Raw genomic sequence first — 16490 nt, forward strand, 5'->3', positions numbered from 1 at the left:
ATGAAAAACATCTCCAGGAAACCTGTTTTAATCTTTTCTCATCCATTGGCAGCTGCTTCATTTGACCACAGAGTTACCAAGATAAAGGGCCTGACTGTGAAATTTCAGACTAGTGATGTTTAATGACAGGCAGGGGGAATAATTCTGCACTCCTAATAACATACCTAGATCAGTAGTAGCTGTTTCAAGATTCAGTATGAAGTACCCATTGCAAGTCCGAGACCCCACAGTAGATGAGAAATCTCACTTGATATTTTTTAACTCCTTCCTGTACTCATCCTCTGTGTTCATTAATTGGGTTAGTGATGGACTTGGTAATGTTAGGTTAATGGTTGGACTGGATGATCTTAAAGGTCTTTTCCAACCTAAACAATTCTATGATTCTATGATTCATTAGTCAAAATACCATTTCAACCCCTTAGGAAGAGGACTCTCCAAATGATACATACTGGACAAACACTGCTTTAATCCAAATCACATTCCCACAACTCATGATTCCCCTGACCACTTACTGGTATAGCACCCCAAAGAATTTGGGACTACTGAAGACAACCTCATGTAGAATCTCTGATTCAGAGAGGTATCCACCCCACTGACTTTGCCAGGATTTAGGGCTCTCACCTCATCTCTGCAGGCACAGCAGGGAGAGAAGCAAACACAAGTATAGCAAGTAGAAGGAGAAAATGAATCTTAAAATCATCAGTCCCAAGGCAACCGCTACGCCTACAAGCATAATTTCTTCTTCTTTGCTACCCTAGGTCATGACCCTCATCCAAAAGAAGAAGGAAAGAAACTGTCCTTTCATCATTAATTTTGCTATGCCATTCAGGAAAACAACACTGGCAACACCATAAAACCACAGTGTAAGTTGCCACTGGTATTTCAGTTAAATGCTAATCACCACCATCAATTGTCTAATATTTCTCATTACCTCTTTAGTCATTCTAACAAATTCCACTGCAACTTATACAGGGTCTGATTAAAATCTTCTCTGGTTGACAAGAAGCCAGCAGAAATGAAACCTATCCCTCTTCTACCACAGTACTGGACCACTCTGGTTTTAGATAGATAATAAAGCTGCATTTAAAAACTATGCAGTTGACAAATGCTGTTCTAATTTCAGAAACAAAAACTACCGACTATGTCACTGGAAGCAGAACACTGGCAAGAAAAAGCCTGTGTATAGATTGTTGTATCATTAAAATTGCATTAAAAAAAAAACAACACAGAAAACCATGTCATGCATAACTTCAAAGTTACTTGCGTTTGAAATGCACCTGTAAGGCAATAGTGTGGATCACTTAAGTATGGTTTTAAAAAGTAATTAACAAATCTATTCATTTATTTATAACTTACAAAAGACAAAAGATTTCTGATGCAGAAGTCAAATCAATGCAGGAACAATACAGGCCAATGAACTGTACGCCTTGCATCACACACCAGTCTGGTACATGCCAACAAAGAACCAGCATTAACAAGGTTGACCAAGGCTAGCAAGCAGCACTTGGGAGATCCTAAGTTTCAACAAGCTGGCAACAAATCCAGGTGCAGCACTGCTGTGTCTCCATGGTGAAGTGAGAGCAGGGAAGGACACCTCCTAGACACCAAGTCTCATAGGAACTCAAGGTTACCACTTAATGGCAAGTGTTTTCATAGACGAGGTATCGGGATTTTTAGCATGTCTCCTCAGCAGTACTGAATACTGTGAGCACATTACAACTATTTATTGCTGTTTCTGTTGGCTCCTTCAACAGAATACCAAGACACCTCAAGCTCTAAGACTTCATCCTGAGCATGCAATGGCATGAACCCAGCATATACAGAAGAGCCTAAAATCTTAGGCAAAGAATGAAGGTCACAAATTCACTCCACAGATTCAGCTGGGCTGGTCTGAGAATGAAGAATTAATGTCCATAAGTACTACAGACAATTATACACCTTCCCTTGCAAGAGCAAGACACACTTTTCTGACCAAAAAGTATACAAAACATAGCACTGCAGAAAGTTGTTTCTTTTCTCTTTCATCCTCTCCCCAAGGCACAACTGTTAGGTGTGGTTTGTCATCCCACTTAATGCACTACTAGAAGGCATGCCACTGCTCTATCATAAGGGCTGCAGAAGAATGTACAGACAGAGGGGAGGGAAGACACAATGCCAACTGGCATTCATCTGGGGTTTTTTGAGAAATACTTCAAAAGCAAATATTCCAACAGTTATTCCAACAGATCAAAAAGAAAGTAACGAGAGAAAAAGAAACAAGGTTCTCCAGACTGACAGGTCAACCATCTCTCAACAAGAAAAAAGGATGGTTTACAGAAACAATCAGGGAGACAATCAGGTTTCAAATTTGATGGAACTATCCCGTAAAGTACTATAGTAGTCATTTCTGTACTAATTATTACTGTCTGGTTTCACTGAATAGGAGGCTAATAATCTCATGTTATTCTTTAACTTATCTTACAGATCAAATTTTAGGCCATACAAACCGCATTGCAATGGAAATGTCACTCTAAAGAGCAACACAAGCCTTGCAGACAAAGTAAGCCAGAAACTGCCTACCTATGTACATACAGTATTTTAAAGTGTCAGAAATGTTACAATGCTGAAAGCAGGGTGCTAAGTGCAGACATACATATGAAATTCTAAGACAGACTTGCCAAAAGACTTGATAGGCAACTTTTCTTCTAATCCTGCTGCTTCAAAAGCTCAAAAAGCTTAAGTGACCAAATAATAACAAAGGTATGTCTTAAAGCCAAAACAAAACTGAATTAAGTCAACAGGGATAGCTTATTTCAGCAGTTCAATATAAGAATATATACAACAGCTATATATGTTCATATTCTAAATAAATTTTTAAATTATTTACAATATTATACTCAACATACAAATTTACCTGTTTCCCCTATTTTTTCCACATCTTGACTTCCAGAACATGTAATTTCTGGTCAAAAAGCACTGAACTGCTGCAACTCCAATCACCTTAATTTCTAAGTAAAAAAAAAAATCTGTTAGTCAAATTGCTTTAGACTTTGCCTAAACTAGGATTAAGTAGAAACAATGCAAGTGAAGACCTGGCTTAACCAATGAGAGGAGCAAAAATACCATTGCATTCAGCAAGGTTGGAATTTCAAAAGTTTATAAAAATAAATGCTAAGGATCTTAGTGTCTGGCCTTTCATAGTCCAGACCCATTTATAGTCTAGAACAATTTTATGCAGCAAAACAAAATGCTACATCCATTCCAAGTTCACAAATAACTATTATAGCTAACTAAAACATCAGCTAAAATCACAAATATCATTGAAAATAATCCTTAATAACACCAAGTTATCAAATGCTATGTAGTTGATTGCATAATGTTCTTATTCCTAATTTAAATGATCTTGTACGTCATGAAAATCTTACAGCATCACTCAAATAATGTTATGCTTTTTGATGATATATACCTTTTCTAAGCATATCGTGCAGAAAAAACAGTAGTTACAGTCATCAGATATTAGACTCTTGTGAAAAACATTTTTCTACATTGAGAAACAGATCTAGAGTCAGAATCATGCACTAATGTAGCTGTTTAATTCCAGAAAGAACTCATGAATTAAAACTGAAACTACAACATTGAAAATTTCTGAAACCTTAAGATGGATAGTGAATAATGCATGGTGTGCTTTATCAGCTAGCTGAGGAATTCTTCTAGTCTTTTAAAACAATTGTTTGTATCTGCTTACTCAATTTGAGTAAGCGTGTCTTGCTCTTACAAGGGAAGGTGTATAATTGTCTGTAGTACTTCTTTTTCTCTCGTTACTTTCTTTTTGATCTGTTGGAATAACTGTTGGAATATTTGCTTTTGAAGTATTTCTCAAATTTCTCAAAATCAATTGATCATATGCAGCATGACATACCAGAACAAGCATTTGTCTTAAAAGAATGAACTCAAAATCTCAGTGGAAATGTTGTTTTCTACGCACACTTTCCCCCCCCCCCCCCCCCACCTTCTCTTTAATTAGATCTACTGAACAACTCTAAAAACCACAGTATTTACTGCCAGGGAGGACTGCGGAGGGAGAAGAAGGTACAGAGAGATGAGGAAAGTGAGAGGACCAGGTTCCAGAAGAAACAGTCACGCACTTACTAGATGATACAAATGCACTTTGAACAGACCGAACACATAGAACATATCTTCTACACTGCAACACAAAGAAAAATAACTATTTCAGAAATACATAAGAATTTGAAGCACTAGGTAGTTAAAAATACCCGAAGAAGGGATCCCTAAACAGGGGAAAGGAAACTAAAAAGCACAGTAACCACCACCTACATTTTTACGCTTGTGTACTTCTTCCTCTATACATTAGGGAAAAAACCCCTCTTAGAAAAAAAAAATCTTGGATACATGCGCACACACACAGAGGGTCACAAAAGCTATGAAAGAGATACTTAACACAGGTTCCTGAGTAGATGACAAGCCATTAAACTTTCACCTTTAGGTAGTTATGATGATCTGATGTCTCTTTTATGATATCTCCCATTTTTTAATTAAAATCTACAATGTGTTTAACAAGCAATTCTTCCATCAATCTTTGATGTGTTTTACTTACAAAGCAATGACAGTTTTCAGTTCAGTCTTCTTAAAGTTCCAGAGAAACCATTTTCCACTCACTTGCTTTGAAAGCCATTAAAACAACTTGATGAAGAGCAGCAGCAGGGGGCTAATAGAAACCAAGGCTTAGTAACAATCTTTAGATTTTTCTCCTAAGACTTTCTCACAGACCCTCCTCACAAAGATCCTCAGAGCTTTTCATCCTCTCCTAGCCCCCCCCCCCCCCCCAAAAAAAAAATCAGTTCAAAGTGACAGATGCAACTAGCTCCAGGTTTTGCAATTTTCTTAATTTCACTGTTACCTCTCCATTTTGATAGACTCAACGGAAATCTGATTCCCATAGCAGTGGTCACCTCCTCATATATTCCCATTGGGAAAAAATAACATACAGAAAGATTCCAGAAGTAACTTGGAAACATCTAATCTGTCATGTATTCTGAAGAGCACTGGCAGAGAGAAATGTACCTGTTGCATAAAGGTCATATACAACTGGCATTCAATTAATTGAATTAATTAATGATTAATTGATTAGTGATTTATATACAGTTCTGTGGTTTACTGCAGTATTTCTGAAACCTTCGCAATGACAGTGACCCTGTAACAGTTTAAACCTTGGGATATAAACTAAAGCCAGCTGCAAATAATCTCCAACCACTCTTTAAAAACGGGAACTGCCTGTAACGAATGGTAAGTACTTTAGTTAAAGTTTTGTGCAAATGTAGAAATCAAAGTTTTATGGAAAACAGAACTGTTAGGATAGTACTTACGCTGATCAGAATCAGTAAAGCATACTTTTTTATCTATGTTTTGCTGTGCTCACCACCATTTTGTTTCTTTATTATGGCCACTTGAAGTACAATCTTTGTGGATCACTAATATTGGGGAACTTCTGGAACTCTTCAATTGCTGTATTCAAGTGATGCCACTGCGGTCAAAATACCACGCATGGCATTTCTGCAACATGAACACCTACTTCCGTGAAGCAGGGCTGTGCGATGTATCTATTCATCCCAGATTCTAGTTACAATCCCTTGCTCTTTTAAAAACTAGAGCTACAGTTACAGTACATGTGGCTAGGAGCAAACAGGGACTAAAGGAGGCCAGATACATGTCTCCTCATCTTGAGGACAGGGGCAGCACACAGGAGAGATTTGAGGTCAGGAAAGACAGATGGCGGCCATTCCCGTTACAGCTAAGTCACCTCTTGTCCTTACACCACTGAGCTTTATGTTTTCCAGTTGGTGACTCCCACAGTTTGTGTTTCTACTTTATTTTAGCAAGCTCGTATTTGTAAAACAAACTGGGAGAATACATTGTGGAATAAACTTCTAGATGTCTGAGAACAAATCTTACAGATTCTTTCTTAGAGCAACGTCAACAATCATACTTTCTGCATCTCCCCCTTCTGCTAAAGCAATATATTTTTAAAATGTTAATGTGAGATCTGTTTTTTAATGAGATTTTCTTTAAAAATTAGAAAAAAAAAAAAAAAACACAGAAGAAATTCTAAGTCAGTGAACTGACATACAGTCCTGTCAGTAAACACACAAAAAGTTTCTGTTGGCTGAGATAATTGTATTATAAAAATTGGAAAAGGATCCATCAAGAAAATAAACCAAAGTAGTTTGAGAAGTACAGAAACAATATCCTAAGGAACAGGAACAGTTATGTATAATTTTCTACAAGCATACAATCACTTTACAGAATTGAAAAGAAGTAAGGCTGGAAGGACCTCACAGGATCACTCAGTGCAACTCTCTTTTAATGGTGGCAGGATCAAACATATGTTATGTGAGTGCTATATAATACATGCCAGATACAGAATATGCATCTGAGCATTATCCAGTTGGAGCCTCCATTCAGGCTGTTCCATCATTCAAACTGTTCTACCATTTGTGCCATTTTAGGTTTAAAGTAAATACTTGCAATACTGTATATGTAATAGCACTGTAAGATTGTTATGCTGGAAGTACATGACCTAGAGTCCGTCATGAATACTACTGCGGAATAAGCATTTAATTAAAATTACCATTAGCATTACTTCTTTTTGTGTGTTTTCAAGTATTAATGCTTACTTCTCCAGAAGGGTAAACTTTTTCCCCCCCCGTATTTTCTATTTTCAGAGAAAGAACATCTCTCACCTTTAGGAGTTTAGCCTCATTTCCCTATAATGTATTCATCACCGCTCAGCACATCTGTCCCAGCAAATCCCATTTCCTGTTCTATTCATGAGGCTCAGCAACCTGGAGCTTTAGTGATTGCCGCCACACTTTTCCCATGGCCTTCTCACCTCTCACCCCCCCCACGCACCCCGCTCCCATTGTTTATCATCTGTTCTCCCCTGCTGCAAACTGCTGTCAGATGTTCACTTATCCCTAATCTTACTCACTGCCTTTGATATTCTTTCTAATCCAACAACCTGTCAACTGGGGCATCAGCCCATGTCCAGACCAGCTGCTCTGTCACAGGCCGTAAGATTCCCTCTCAGCTCCAAGAGGTATTTAAGGGATTTTGACACAGCAACCGCAATGTGAAACAAATAATTAATGCTGTTTTGATCAGTGATCAGGGGTTTAGTGTGACATGAGCTGGCCACTAAGAAAAACTGAGCTTTACTTTGTTTAAACTTCAGTGAACTTTAGTGTTACTGTATTAACAAGATTTTGATCAATGTCTGAGGGACGGTACCAAAAAACTAAGTTCCTTAACTTGTTTTAGCTAAAAATTATGAAGAAAAATTAATCGGAATGCAAGTCAGAGGGGCAGTTAACTTTATACGCCTGCTGTGTAAAGCATGCTTATTTATGCAACGTCAACTTGTGTAAAGTTTTCAAAGCACGGAAGCTGACCTTTTATGAGTTACAGCTGAAAATACAAATGTATTTTAAATATGGCAGCAGTTGAGGTAAAATTGTTATTTTAAACATGCTTGTATTTTCAGGAATATAATAAAGTATAGTTTCATCCCACACAGACCATCAAAACTATACATTTTAAAGAATATTCCCATTTACGGAAAATGTCTAATTTCCATAATATTCAGATTTGCTATAAACACTTAAAATGTTACAGTGTTCATCTGCTTTAAAACATACAAAGACACATAATGCCATAGCTGAAATTATGATTAGAGATGACAGATTTTTTGTACTGGGAAAAAGAAGTTTCTGCTTTTTAAGAAAACATACATATGTTGATCCAAACTAAAAAACAAATAAAGTATTTAATTGTTGGAGAACACGAATACTATTTTGTTTCTCAGATCTAACTGCAATTATTACAAAAGAGACAGCACCAAACAAGTCAAAAAAGCCTACTTTATACCCTACAGTAGTCACATTTCACACACAAAGAATATAATAGAATCTCAGTGATGGATTTTATAACATGGTTCATTCACTTAGAACTAAACCACTTTCATTCTTAGGGCTTGTCTATACCAGGACATCAAGAAAATGAATCTGAAATAAGTACCTTGATGAACTTGAATTCTGCTAGTTAAACTCCATTAAACCCCCGTGTGGACACAGTCATTCAGTTTAGTTTACTGCTCCCTTAGGGCATGCACTGGAAAGTTAACATGGATTAAGGTAGGGTATAAATTCAAAGTGCAATCGTACTTTGAAAATGGTTTAAGGTAAACAGAACCAGACTCTTTGTTGTAGAATGAGACATGGAATTAATCAGGAAAGTCCTGTGTAGACAAGCCCTTGCAGATGAGGCTACTGGAGTGGTATTGTCAAAGCCAATGGTTTTCAACCTCTTCATCTGCAGAGCTGGAAACATCTTCCAGTGAAGCTGCAGACCTTGGTAGCACATTAAAACATGCTGATAATTGATCTGCTTTTCTTAGTTGACTCATGTGGATGACCTACAAGTAGGCCAATGGCCCTCTGAGCTACATAACAGAACTTGAAAAATACTGGTTTAAGCTAACTACAATTTACTTCCCTCCCCTAATACTCAGTCTTAACTTCATAACTCTTGCACAGTAACCCAAGTAGTCTAGCTATTGATGACATTAAATGAGATTTTAATGTTAATTTTTGCAAGTGTAGGCACATTTCAGCCCTGTGTAAGGATGCTACAAAAAATGCCCGACAGAGCCTTATTCTTTCCAATAAGTGACATTTGCTGTCCTAAGTTTGTTAAATCATGATATGACTGGCCTAAAAATGTGATGTTTTGTCACTGCCAACTACTTTTCATGTATTTACTTCAAAGAACCCTATGTTCACTTGTGAAAGCATGCTGGATAAAGAAATTAAGACTAATACAACATAATTTTCACTGAAACAAAAACAAGTACTAGTGTTCTTTTCAACTATTACTCTTATTAACGAATTCTTCTCATTTCCCCCTTTAGTAATTCATAAACATCTCATACAAAAATAACTCATATAAATTTCCAGAGTTTAATTCAAGGTATGTGGCAGAGCCAGAAGCAGATACACCTAGATTCCTTAATTCCTTTTCTTAAACCTGTGTTCTAATGGCAAAGAACACTATTTCTCTCAAAGGAAATTATGTTCCCTCAGTATTTAACTCCCTAATGCTGTCATTGCAAAAACTTCACATTTCTTTTCTTTCACCCATGTAAGACTGGTACTGCACTTCAACCATAATTCCTAGTTAACACAGCAGCAGTCAGATCAGTCCGATCAGAAATCTGACTCGTCCAGGATTCTACCTCTGACAGAAGCCAAGATGCCTAAGGAAAAATATATTGTTTAAATACTCTTAGCTTCCTGCAATTTGCAGCTCAGTAGCTAGAAGCGGTATGCTTGCATTTAAGATTAATACTATATACTGACAGACTTGACACAAGCTGAAGAAAATGAGACAAATTTTGCAGTGAAAATGGCATCTCCTTTTATTGCACTACTGCTTTGAAAAAATGAACTGCAAATAAATGTATTACCCGGTAGCATATTTCCTACTACTGCAGCCTTTTGAAGATTGAACAGAAGACTTACTTGTTTGAACAGGTAACTTAAAAATCTGTTTACTCCCTCAACAGCATCATTTTTAACTGTCAAAATAGAAAAGAATGTTTTCTGTTTATAAAAAAGCAGACGGAAGTTCTAGAGAATATTTCAGGCAGTTGGGCACATTCATGTTGCTATTACCATGCTAAAAATTTTTTTGAATGTAAAATCAGATTGTTAATATTATTGTAACACTGCACCACTTTGCTTTTTTCATCTTCGAAGTTTTCATGACATTAATGATACAGGCCTCACTCCCCTCTGCATGTATATATAGAATGAGGGTTTTAATCTTCATGATATCTCCAAGACAGTTAAAATGTAAGGCACAGAAACAGAGTGGTTGCTCATGGTCACAAAGAAAGCAGTAGCAAATCTAAGATTAGAAATAAGAAATTCCTTCTTCACTGATGAATTGCGCACTACTCCTGAAGTACATTTTCTACCCATTATAAAGTTCATGATGTGTTAAAATCTACAATAGTCTTGAAAATTACTTTAGCACGACTGTAAAACTCAAAGAATTAGAATTTAATTCCCTTAACACTGAATGAAAACATCATGCATTAAAATGAAATTGAAGGGAACATTTTTCATGTTTAACTTCAAAATGAATGATTCAGTAGAGGAAATGTGATGATCAGGCACTGGACTCCTCTGAAGTGTGAAGCTCACAAAAGAGCAAATAGTTCCAATTTACCACTCCTGACTGTATGATTCAGTCGATACGCACAGAGTTTTTGAGGTTTATCCCACATCATTGAAACAGATGCCCATTCACCATTCCACAGATTTGAAATACAAACTCACTTATGTACATACTGGCAAAATTACTGACAGTTGATATAGTCTAGTAGCAAACCTCTAAAAGTTCCTGGGCAGAATGCACATGTATGTTTACACAATGCAAGGAAACAGTGGCAAGAGCTCCCTTGCCAGAACAACCTTCAAAACCAAAGCTATAGGAGTCTGGGCTAAATCCACAAAGGCTTTGATATGTGAGCTCTGGGCAGAAGTTTCTGTAACAGCTCAAGATACTGTTCCCCTAGCTAGATGCTTCGCCCCAGCTGATGCTTTGCCTCCCCTTGAAGGATACTGTCCCCAGCACAGAGGTCATCAAAAACAATATGCAAAGGCACTTTATGGAGCTCTATGCAAAGCTCAGTAATTTAGCTTAAAGGGCTGATGGAGGTGGGTTTGAACTGGAATAGCAGAGTAAGAGCTGGAGCAAAACTACTTTCCTTTCTGCTGATTATCTGAGGGTAATAACCACTAGCATGGGGACAAACAGTTGTATGCAGTAACTTCTTAAATTACTACAGTAAGATTCACCAGAGTGATGTCTGGTCAAAGCCCAGTGTTAGGGTCCAAATCCAACATGCAGAACCACTGAAATCCCTGCTCAGGTGCTGCTTAAGAAGACTACATTGAATCCCGATTCCCGTTTGGATGCTTAATGCTGCCCAAAATCTTAACAAGTCTGCTCAACTGTTACTACTCAGAGTCTACTTCATGACTTAGTCTCAGCAGAATTCTTAAACCTAGTATTTTTTTTGTCTGTCTAATACATAGGCCAGTGCCTGGCTAACACACACAAAAGAGAGCTGAAGATTTACACATAAATGTGTTTCCCAGCAGTGAGCACACTCTCCAGTGATGTGGGAAGCAATATTAATTGAAGCAAGATCTTGCAGCCTGACTCTACCACATCCCAGGGAAATGCCCTAGCCCTTGGGCATTGAGTTAATCTCTCATTAGCCATCCCTCTAGTCTCTTGAATAAATTATTTATGAAAAGCAGAAAAACTTCAATAGGAAAAAGTGAAAAGAGATTTACCATGGAGTTCTGGTAGAAAAACAAATTCTTCAGGATATGTGTTTTTTTAAAAAAAAGCCACTTTAGGCAACAAATCAGTTTGCACTTTGGGGGCAAGTACATATTAAAACTAGCCAGATGCTATCCTATATGCAAGTTAAATGAATTCTCTTCTTTCAGTACCAAGCAGGACAAAAATACATAAACAGGATTCCTACTGACAAAATGAACAGGATACTCATCAGGCTACATGAAGTACCTTGTCCATCCCTCACCCTCAGGCCACCTCATTTAAAATATCATAGCTTACTTGACTGAGGGCCCTATCTTGAAGAATGGGTTGACAGCTGAAAATCCCAAGTAGAAAGTGAGGACCATTTTGAGGAGCTGTTAGATGTCTATTTTGAAGAACATAGTTTTACACTCTACCTTCTTGTCCGTATTCGCCCTAACCAAATCTGCCTACAGCTTACTGAATTCCATGACTCCTTTACTGCACTTCTGTTTCTACCTTTGCACTATACAAAGACAGAACAATAATTTTAAAAAGTGGTTGGTACAGTGATTTGTCTGGAGAGCCAGGCTACTCGCCGTAAGTTGGATGCCTAACACCAAGCTGCATGTTGCCTCCATCCACAAGGTTCTAAACCTAGAATTCTTTCAGAAGGGTGCACACTCACTTTTATGCTTTATAAGAAAAATGTAGTGCTCATTACTTCTATTTAAAACAATATGGGTGGGCAGAGGAAGAGAAAGATGAAAGACCTCAGATGAAAAGATCTCATGACCCTCTCCATTAGAAAGGCCAATCCACCATGGGCATAAATTTCTGTAACTTCAGGGACTCCTAAGAATTATAACAATCCTCACTAGAGTTAAATAGCCCGAAACCTACATTTTTTTCTCCTGATCTTTTGGAAGACTATTTCTATACGTAAACAAATGTAACATGTCCAATCCAAAGGACAACTCAAGGTCTTGGAACAAGGGGAACTTAGGACTCGAGCACAAACCTAGAAGGACACTGCTGGAGTTTTGTCTAACATGATAGTAACTGCCTGACTTGATTTCAAGTACATACAACTCTGTTCCCGTCTGTGTCCACAGCTCCTTGTCTCAACATCCAAATACCCAAGGAAAATACTCAGCTGGCCAAAACACTAATCCAATCTTTTGGCCTACAATTTTGAATGTGTCAAGTGCCTCTGATGAACAGGTAGATGACCCTCTGAGTCTCTGACTCTACTCTTGACCAGGTGTGACCACCATCTTCTTCAGATGCATAACTTGTGTGGGCTTACAACAGTTATTTCGTCAGCATTTTGTTTAGATTTCACCCCACTCCAGGATCCCCTTCTGATGTCTTGTGCGTTTCTAGTGGTCTGCAAACCTGCTAGAGCAACTGTGGTTTACAACTCAGTGGGGTGCGGGTTGAACAGATAAAACCAGATTTGCAGGGTAAACTGTGATATAAATCACCTATATCTAAATTTATGTTTAACTGTTGAAAATGTAACTGTTTTAGCTACAGTGATGGGATCAAAATTACCTCCACAAAAGTACTGTAATTTTTACATGAAATATCTTAGAAACGATGCTGTAACATACGCGTTCATGATGAAATGTCTGCAAACCAATGCTCTAATATAAGTGTTCATGAATGCTTAGAAATAATGTTAAAATCACATGTATGTAAACATTCTTTCAATTTCCTGTTTGTACAGAAAAGTAGTAGCTGTAAAAAAACAAACTAGTAAAATAAAAAACCTCTCATTCTATATACATCCTTGGACAGAGAAGTTATGTTGAAATATCAGTGGCTATCTTAGGAACGTATCTGTTTGAAAATAGATTTCAAAATCTCAGTCTTCAAAGCCTAAATTATCCTTAATCAATATTATATAACACAAAAATATGAATCAATTAATCTTCTCCAGATTACAACGAGTTATAGGGGACATGTTATAGCTCACAAAAAGTACCTGTAAGATTGCCTCAAACCTTCCAGTTACAACACGATGCCACATATTGCACAAAGTAAATATCCAAATTAGTTTCAGTTTTCATAGTGCAACACCTGCCATTATTGAAATTTTCCTCATTTAAATTGTTCTGTTATTCAGAGAGACTTTTTTATTAGACTTGGGTTAAGTTCATCAAGCAGGTGCAGGGAATTCATGGAGGGGGGAACTAATTTTACTCTAAGATAAAGCATCAATTAGAAGAAGAAAAGTTTATTTTCTTTTTCTAGCTAGTGAATAAAAAAAACTTGGACAATGGGAAGATCTACTCAGCATAAAACCATTAAGATCAAGGACTAGATTTTGGAAATCATTTTCAGTTTTAGATGAATGATGGAATTTTAAAAAATTCTTAAGCAGATCAGGCACCTAACTCCCTTAGATTTAAGACACTTAACTGCTTAGGTATTTAATGGGGTTTTCAGCAGGCCTAAATGCCTTTGAAACAATTAGTCAAATGACTAAAAATATTTAGCATTTCCTCTGGTTAATAAGTCAATTTTTAAATGCAAAATGTGTTTTTAATAAATGTAGGGCCTGTCTCCCAGGTCAGGTGCAGACAGTTGTGCACCCATTGAGCTTATGCTCTCAGGAGGCTGGACCAAAGCCAGCTTCTGTACAGATGCCATATAAACTACACTTTCACGTTCATTTTAGGACAGTGCTGCAGCCAAGAGAAACAATCTCTGCCCTCAACCAGCCCCCAAACACTCATCCCTAACCACCACATTACCACCTCCCCTCTGCCAACATACACGTTTGAATTGAATCAGAGACCTTGTTTAGGTTAAAACTAACTTATTTTTTTGGCCAGGTTAGGTTTGACCTGGACCAGATCCCTGATCCAGCTCACTATGTTGCTGCACAAACACTTGTGCAAGGAGAGGAAGTAGCAACACATGCAGAAAGGGCAAGTCTACTTTTGGTGGCAATGCTGGTCTCTGTCAAATCACAGCACGTGACCAAACACATCCTTATTTCTTCTTTACCATACTCATCACACTTAAGGCACTTGTATTCAATTAAATGTAATTTTGTAATACTGCTTTGCACATTTTAATTAAATCGCATTTTTCATGTAAATAGAGCATGACTCAGAAATGAAAATGAAATTAAGAAGACTTGTCAGTTATAAACTAAGCCAGCAAAAATTCAGAACGTGAAAGAATGTTCTTCAGGTTTTCTTCTGATACCTAATAAGAAATAATTATTTCACTGTAAAGCTTTCAGCTCTTCACAAATCAAAATGTTTTACTTATCCCAACCAATGAAAAGAGAGCTTTCTTTAGGAAAATCATGTACAAAATGTATTTTAGAAAAGGTAAAAAGATCAGTTCATCTGTTCATACTGCAAGCTATTTGAACCCTTGCTTTTCCTTTTCTGTATCTTATCTCACTGTTGGACTCAAACACACATCCTCTATATACATTCCCTCTTCTGCCTTTTCAACTGATGTCTTTAGAAACGAAGCAAAGAAGGAATAAGAGAAGACATGCTCTGCAGTGTGCATTTCTAGGGCTGTCCAAATTCTCCTGCATTTCCACTTCCACCCCTCTACCTGGGCAAAAGCTCACCCTGGACCAGCCAACCCTGCATCGTCAGCTAGGGCAACAACCGGTTTTGTGCACGTCCTCACTCGCAGAAAACGTCCGAGGAACATTCAGCACTTTATGCTGTGAGAAGCGACTTTCCTTTCACACCTTGCATTCCTGCCACTGTTGGAGGTACCAGTTCTCGGGGATCCTGTGAGAGGTGACTCACATTGCTAGAAACATGACAAGGAAAGGGATTTCCTTCCCGGCCTCCCACGTGCCGGCGCTGAGGCTGGCCTGCAGACCAGCGGCGTAACTTGGCGATGTAACAACCTGCCGTGCTGAGGGCTGGCCGGCAACAGGCTTCATGTGCAAACCATCGGCACCAAAGCAAAGCCCAAATCAAGAGGTGTCCCGCTCAAAGGTGAACCAAAAAACCAGAAGAGGGTTAAGGAGACAGCCCCAGACCCCAGTGAGGTACCGGCCACCCCGGGGCTAGGCGCACCCATTGGAGTTGGTGGCGCACCCCAAGGCGCTGCCCTCCACGGACACCCCTCTTTCGGGCCACCTTCACTGTCCACCTAGAGCCCCGCCTTCCCGCCGGCCAGGGAGAGCTGCGGCGGGCGGGCAGCAGCAGAGCAGCCGCCTGAGGGGCGGTTCCGGGCGGGGCGGGAGCGCGCCATGACGCTGAGGAGCAAGCTCCTCCGGTGACTCCGCCAGTGTCCCAAAATGGCGGAGGCCGGGGGGTGACAGGACACCAGAGGGGCCCGCGGGCCGGCCAGCCTTTCTCCTTCGGCCTCCTGCCCCTCCGCGCCGCGCCGAGCCGGGAGAGGCCCCGCCGCCCGGCCGCGGCGGAGGGAAGGGGCCGGGGGCCGGCTCGGCTCGGCCCGGCCGGGAGGGCTGGGGCTGGGCGGGCGCCGAGGGGCGAGCCGCCGGCGCCACTCACCTGCCGGTAGCAGAGGCGGAAAGGCCGTAGGTAGAGGGAGGAGGTGCAGGGTTTGAGCGCCAGCTCCTCGATGGCCTCCATCCCTGCCGGGGGCAGCGGCCGCCGGGAGGAGGAGGAGGAGAAGGGGAGAGGCGCGCGCAGCCGCTGGCGGCCGGGCCGAGGGCGGCGGGCAGGGCCGAGCCCAGCCGGGCAGGGCCGAGCCGGGCAGGGCCGAGCCCAGCCGGGCAGGGCCGAGCCGGGCAGGGCGCGGCGCGGCCCCGGTGCTCGCAGAGCCCGCGGCGGTGCCTACGGCCGGGCGGGCGGCTGGCGGCTGCTGCGGCGGCGGCTGCTGCTGCAGCGCGGGGCCGGGCCCTCGGCGCCGTACGGAGCCCGGTAGCTCCCTCCCTGGCCGGCCGGCCCGCGGAGCGGTGGCGGGACGAAGCTGCGGCGCCCTCCTGTCCCCTTCCCTCTGAGAAGAGCCGAAATGCTGGGTTTCACCCCCAGAACCAGGGCGCGGCAGCAGCACAGAGGGGCCTTGCCACCTTTACTCCGCAAAAACACCTAAGTGCTGGATTCTGCCACAGGTCGTCCCGATCCTGGACGTGTGTAAGG

General features: G+C 40.3%; 1 protein-coding gene across 1 annotated transcript in view; it reads right to left on the reverse strand.

Moving 5' to 3' along the window:
* Nucleotides 1-15980, reverse strand: part of NUDT14 (nudix hydrolase 14) — a 61226-nt gene extending 45246 nt beyond the window's left edge. The window contains exon 1 of the mRNA XM_075713140.1: nucleotides 15900-15980. Within this exon, the coding sequence (XP_075569255.1) occupies nucleotides 15900-15980 (81 nt within the window). The remainder of the gene's footprint in view (nucleotides 1-15899) is intronic.
* Between the last annotated feature and the right edge of the window lie 510 nt (nucleotides 15981-16490).

Source organism: Pelecanus crispus, chromosome 6 (assembly GCF_030463565.1).
Source record: "Pelecanus crispus isolate bPelCri1 chromosome 6, bPelCri1.pri, whole genome shotgun sequence".
NCBI lineage: Eukaryota > Metazoa > Chordata > Aves > Pelecaniformes > Pelecanidae > Pelecanus > Pelecanus crispus.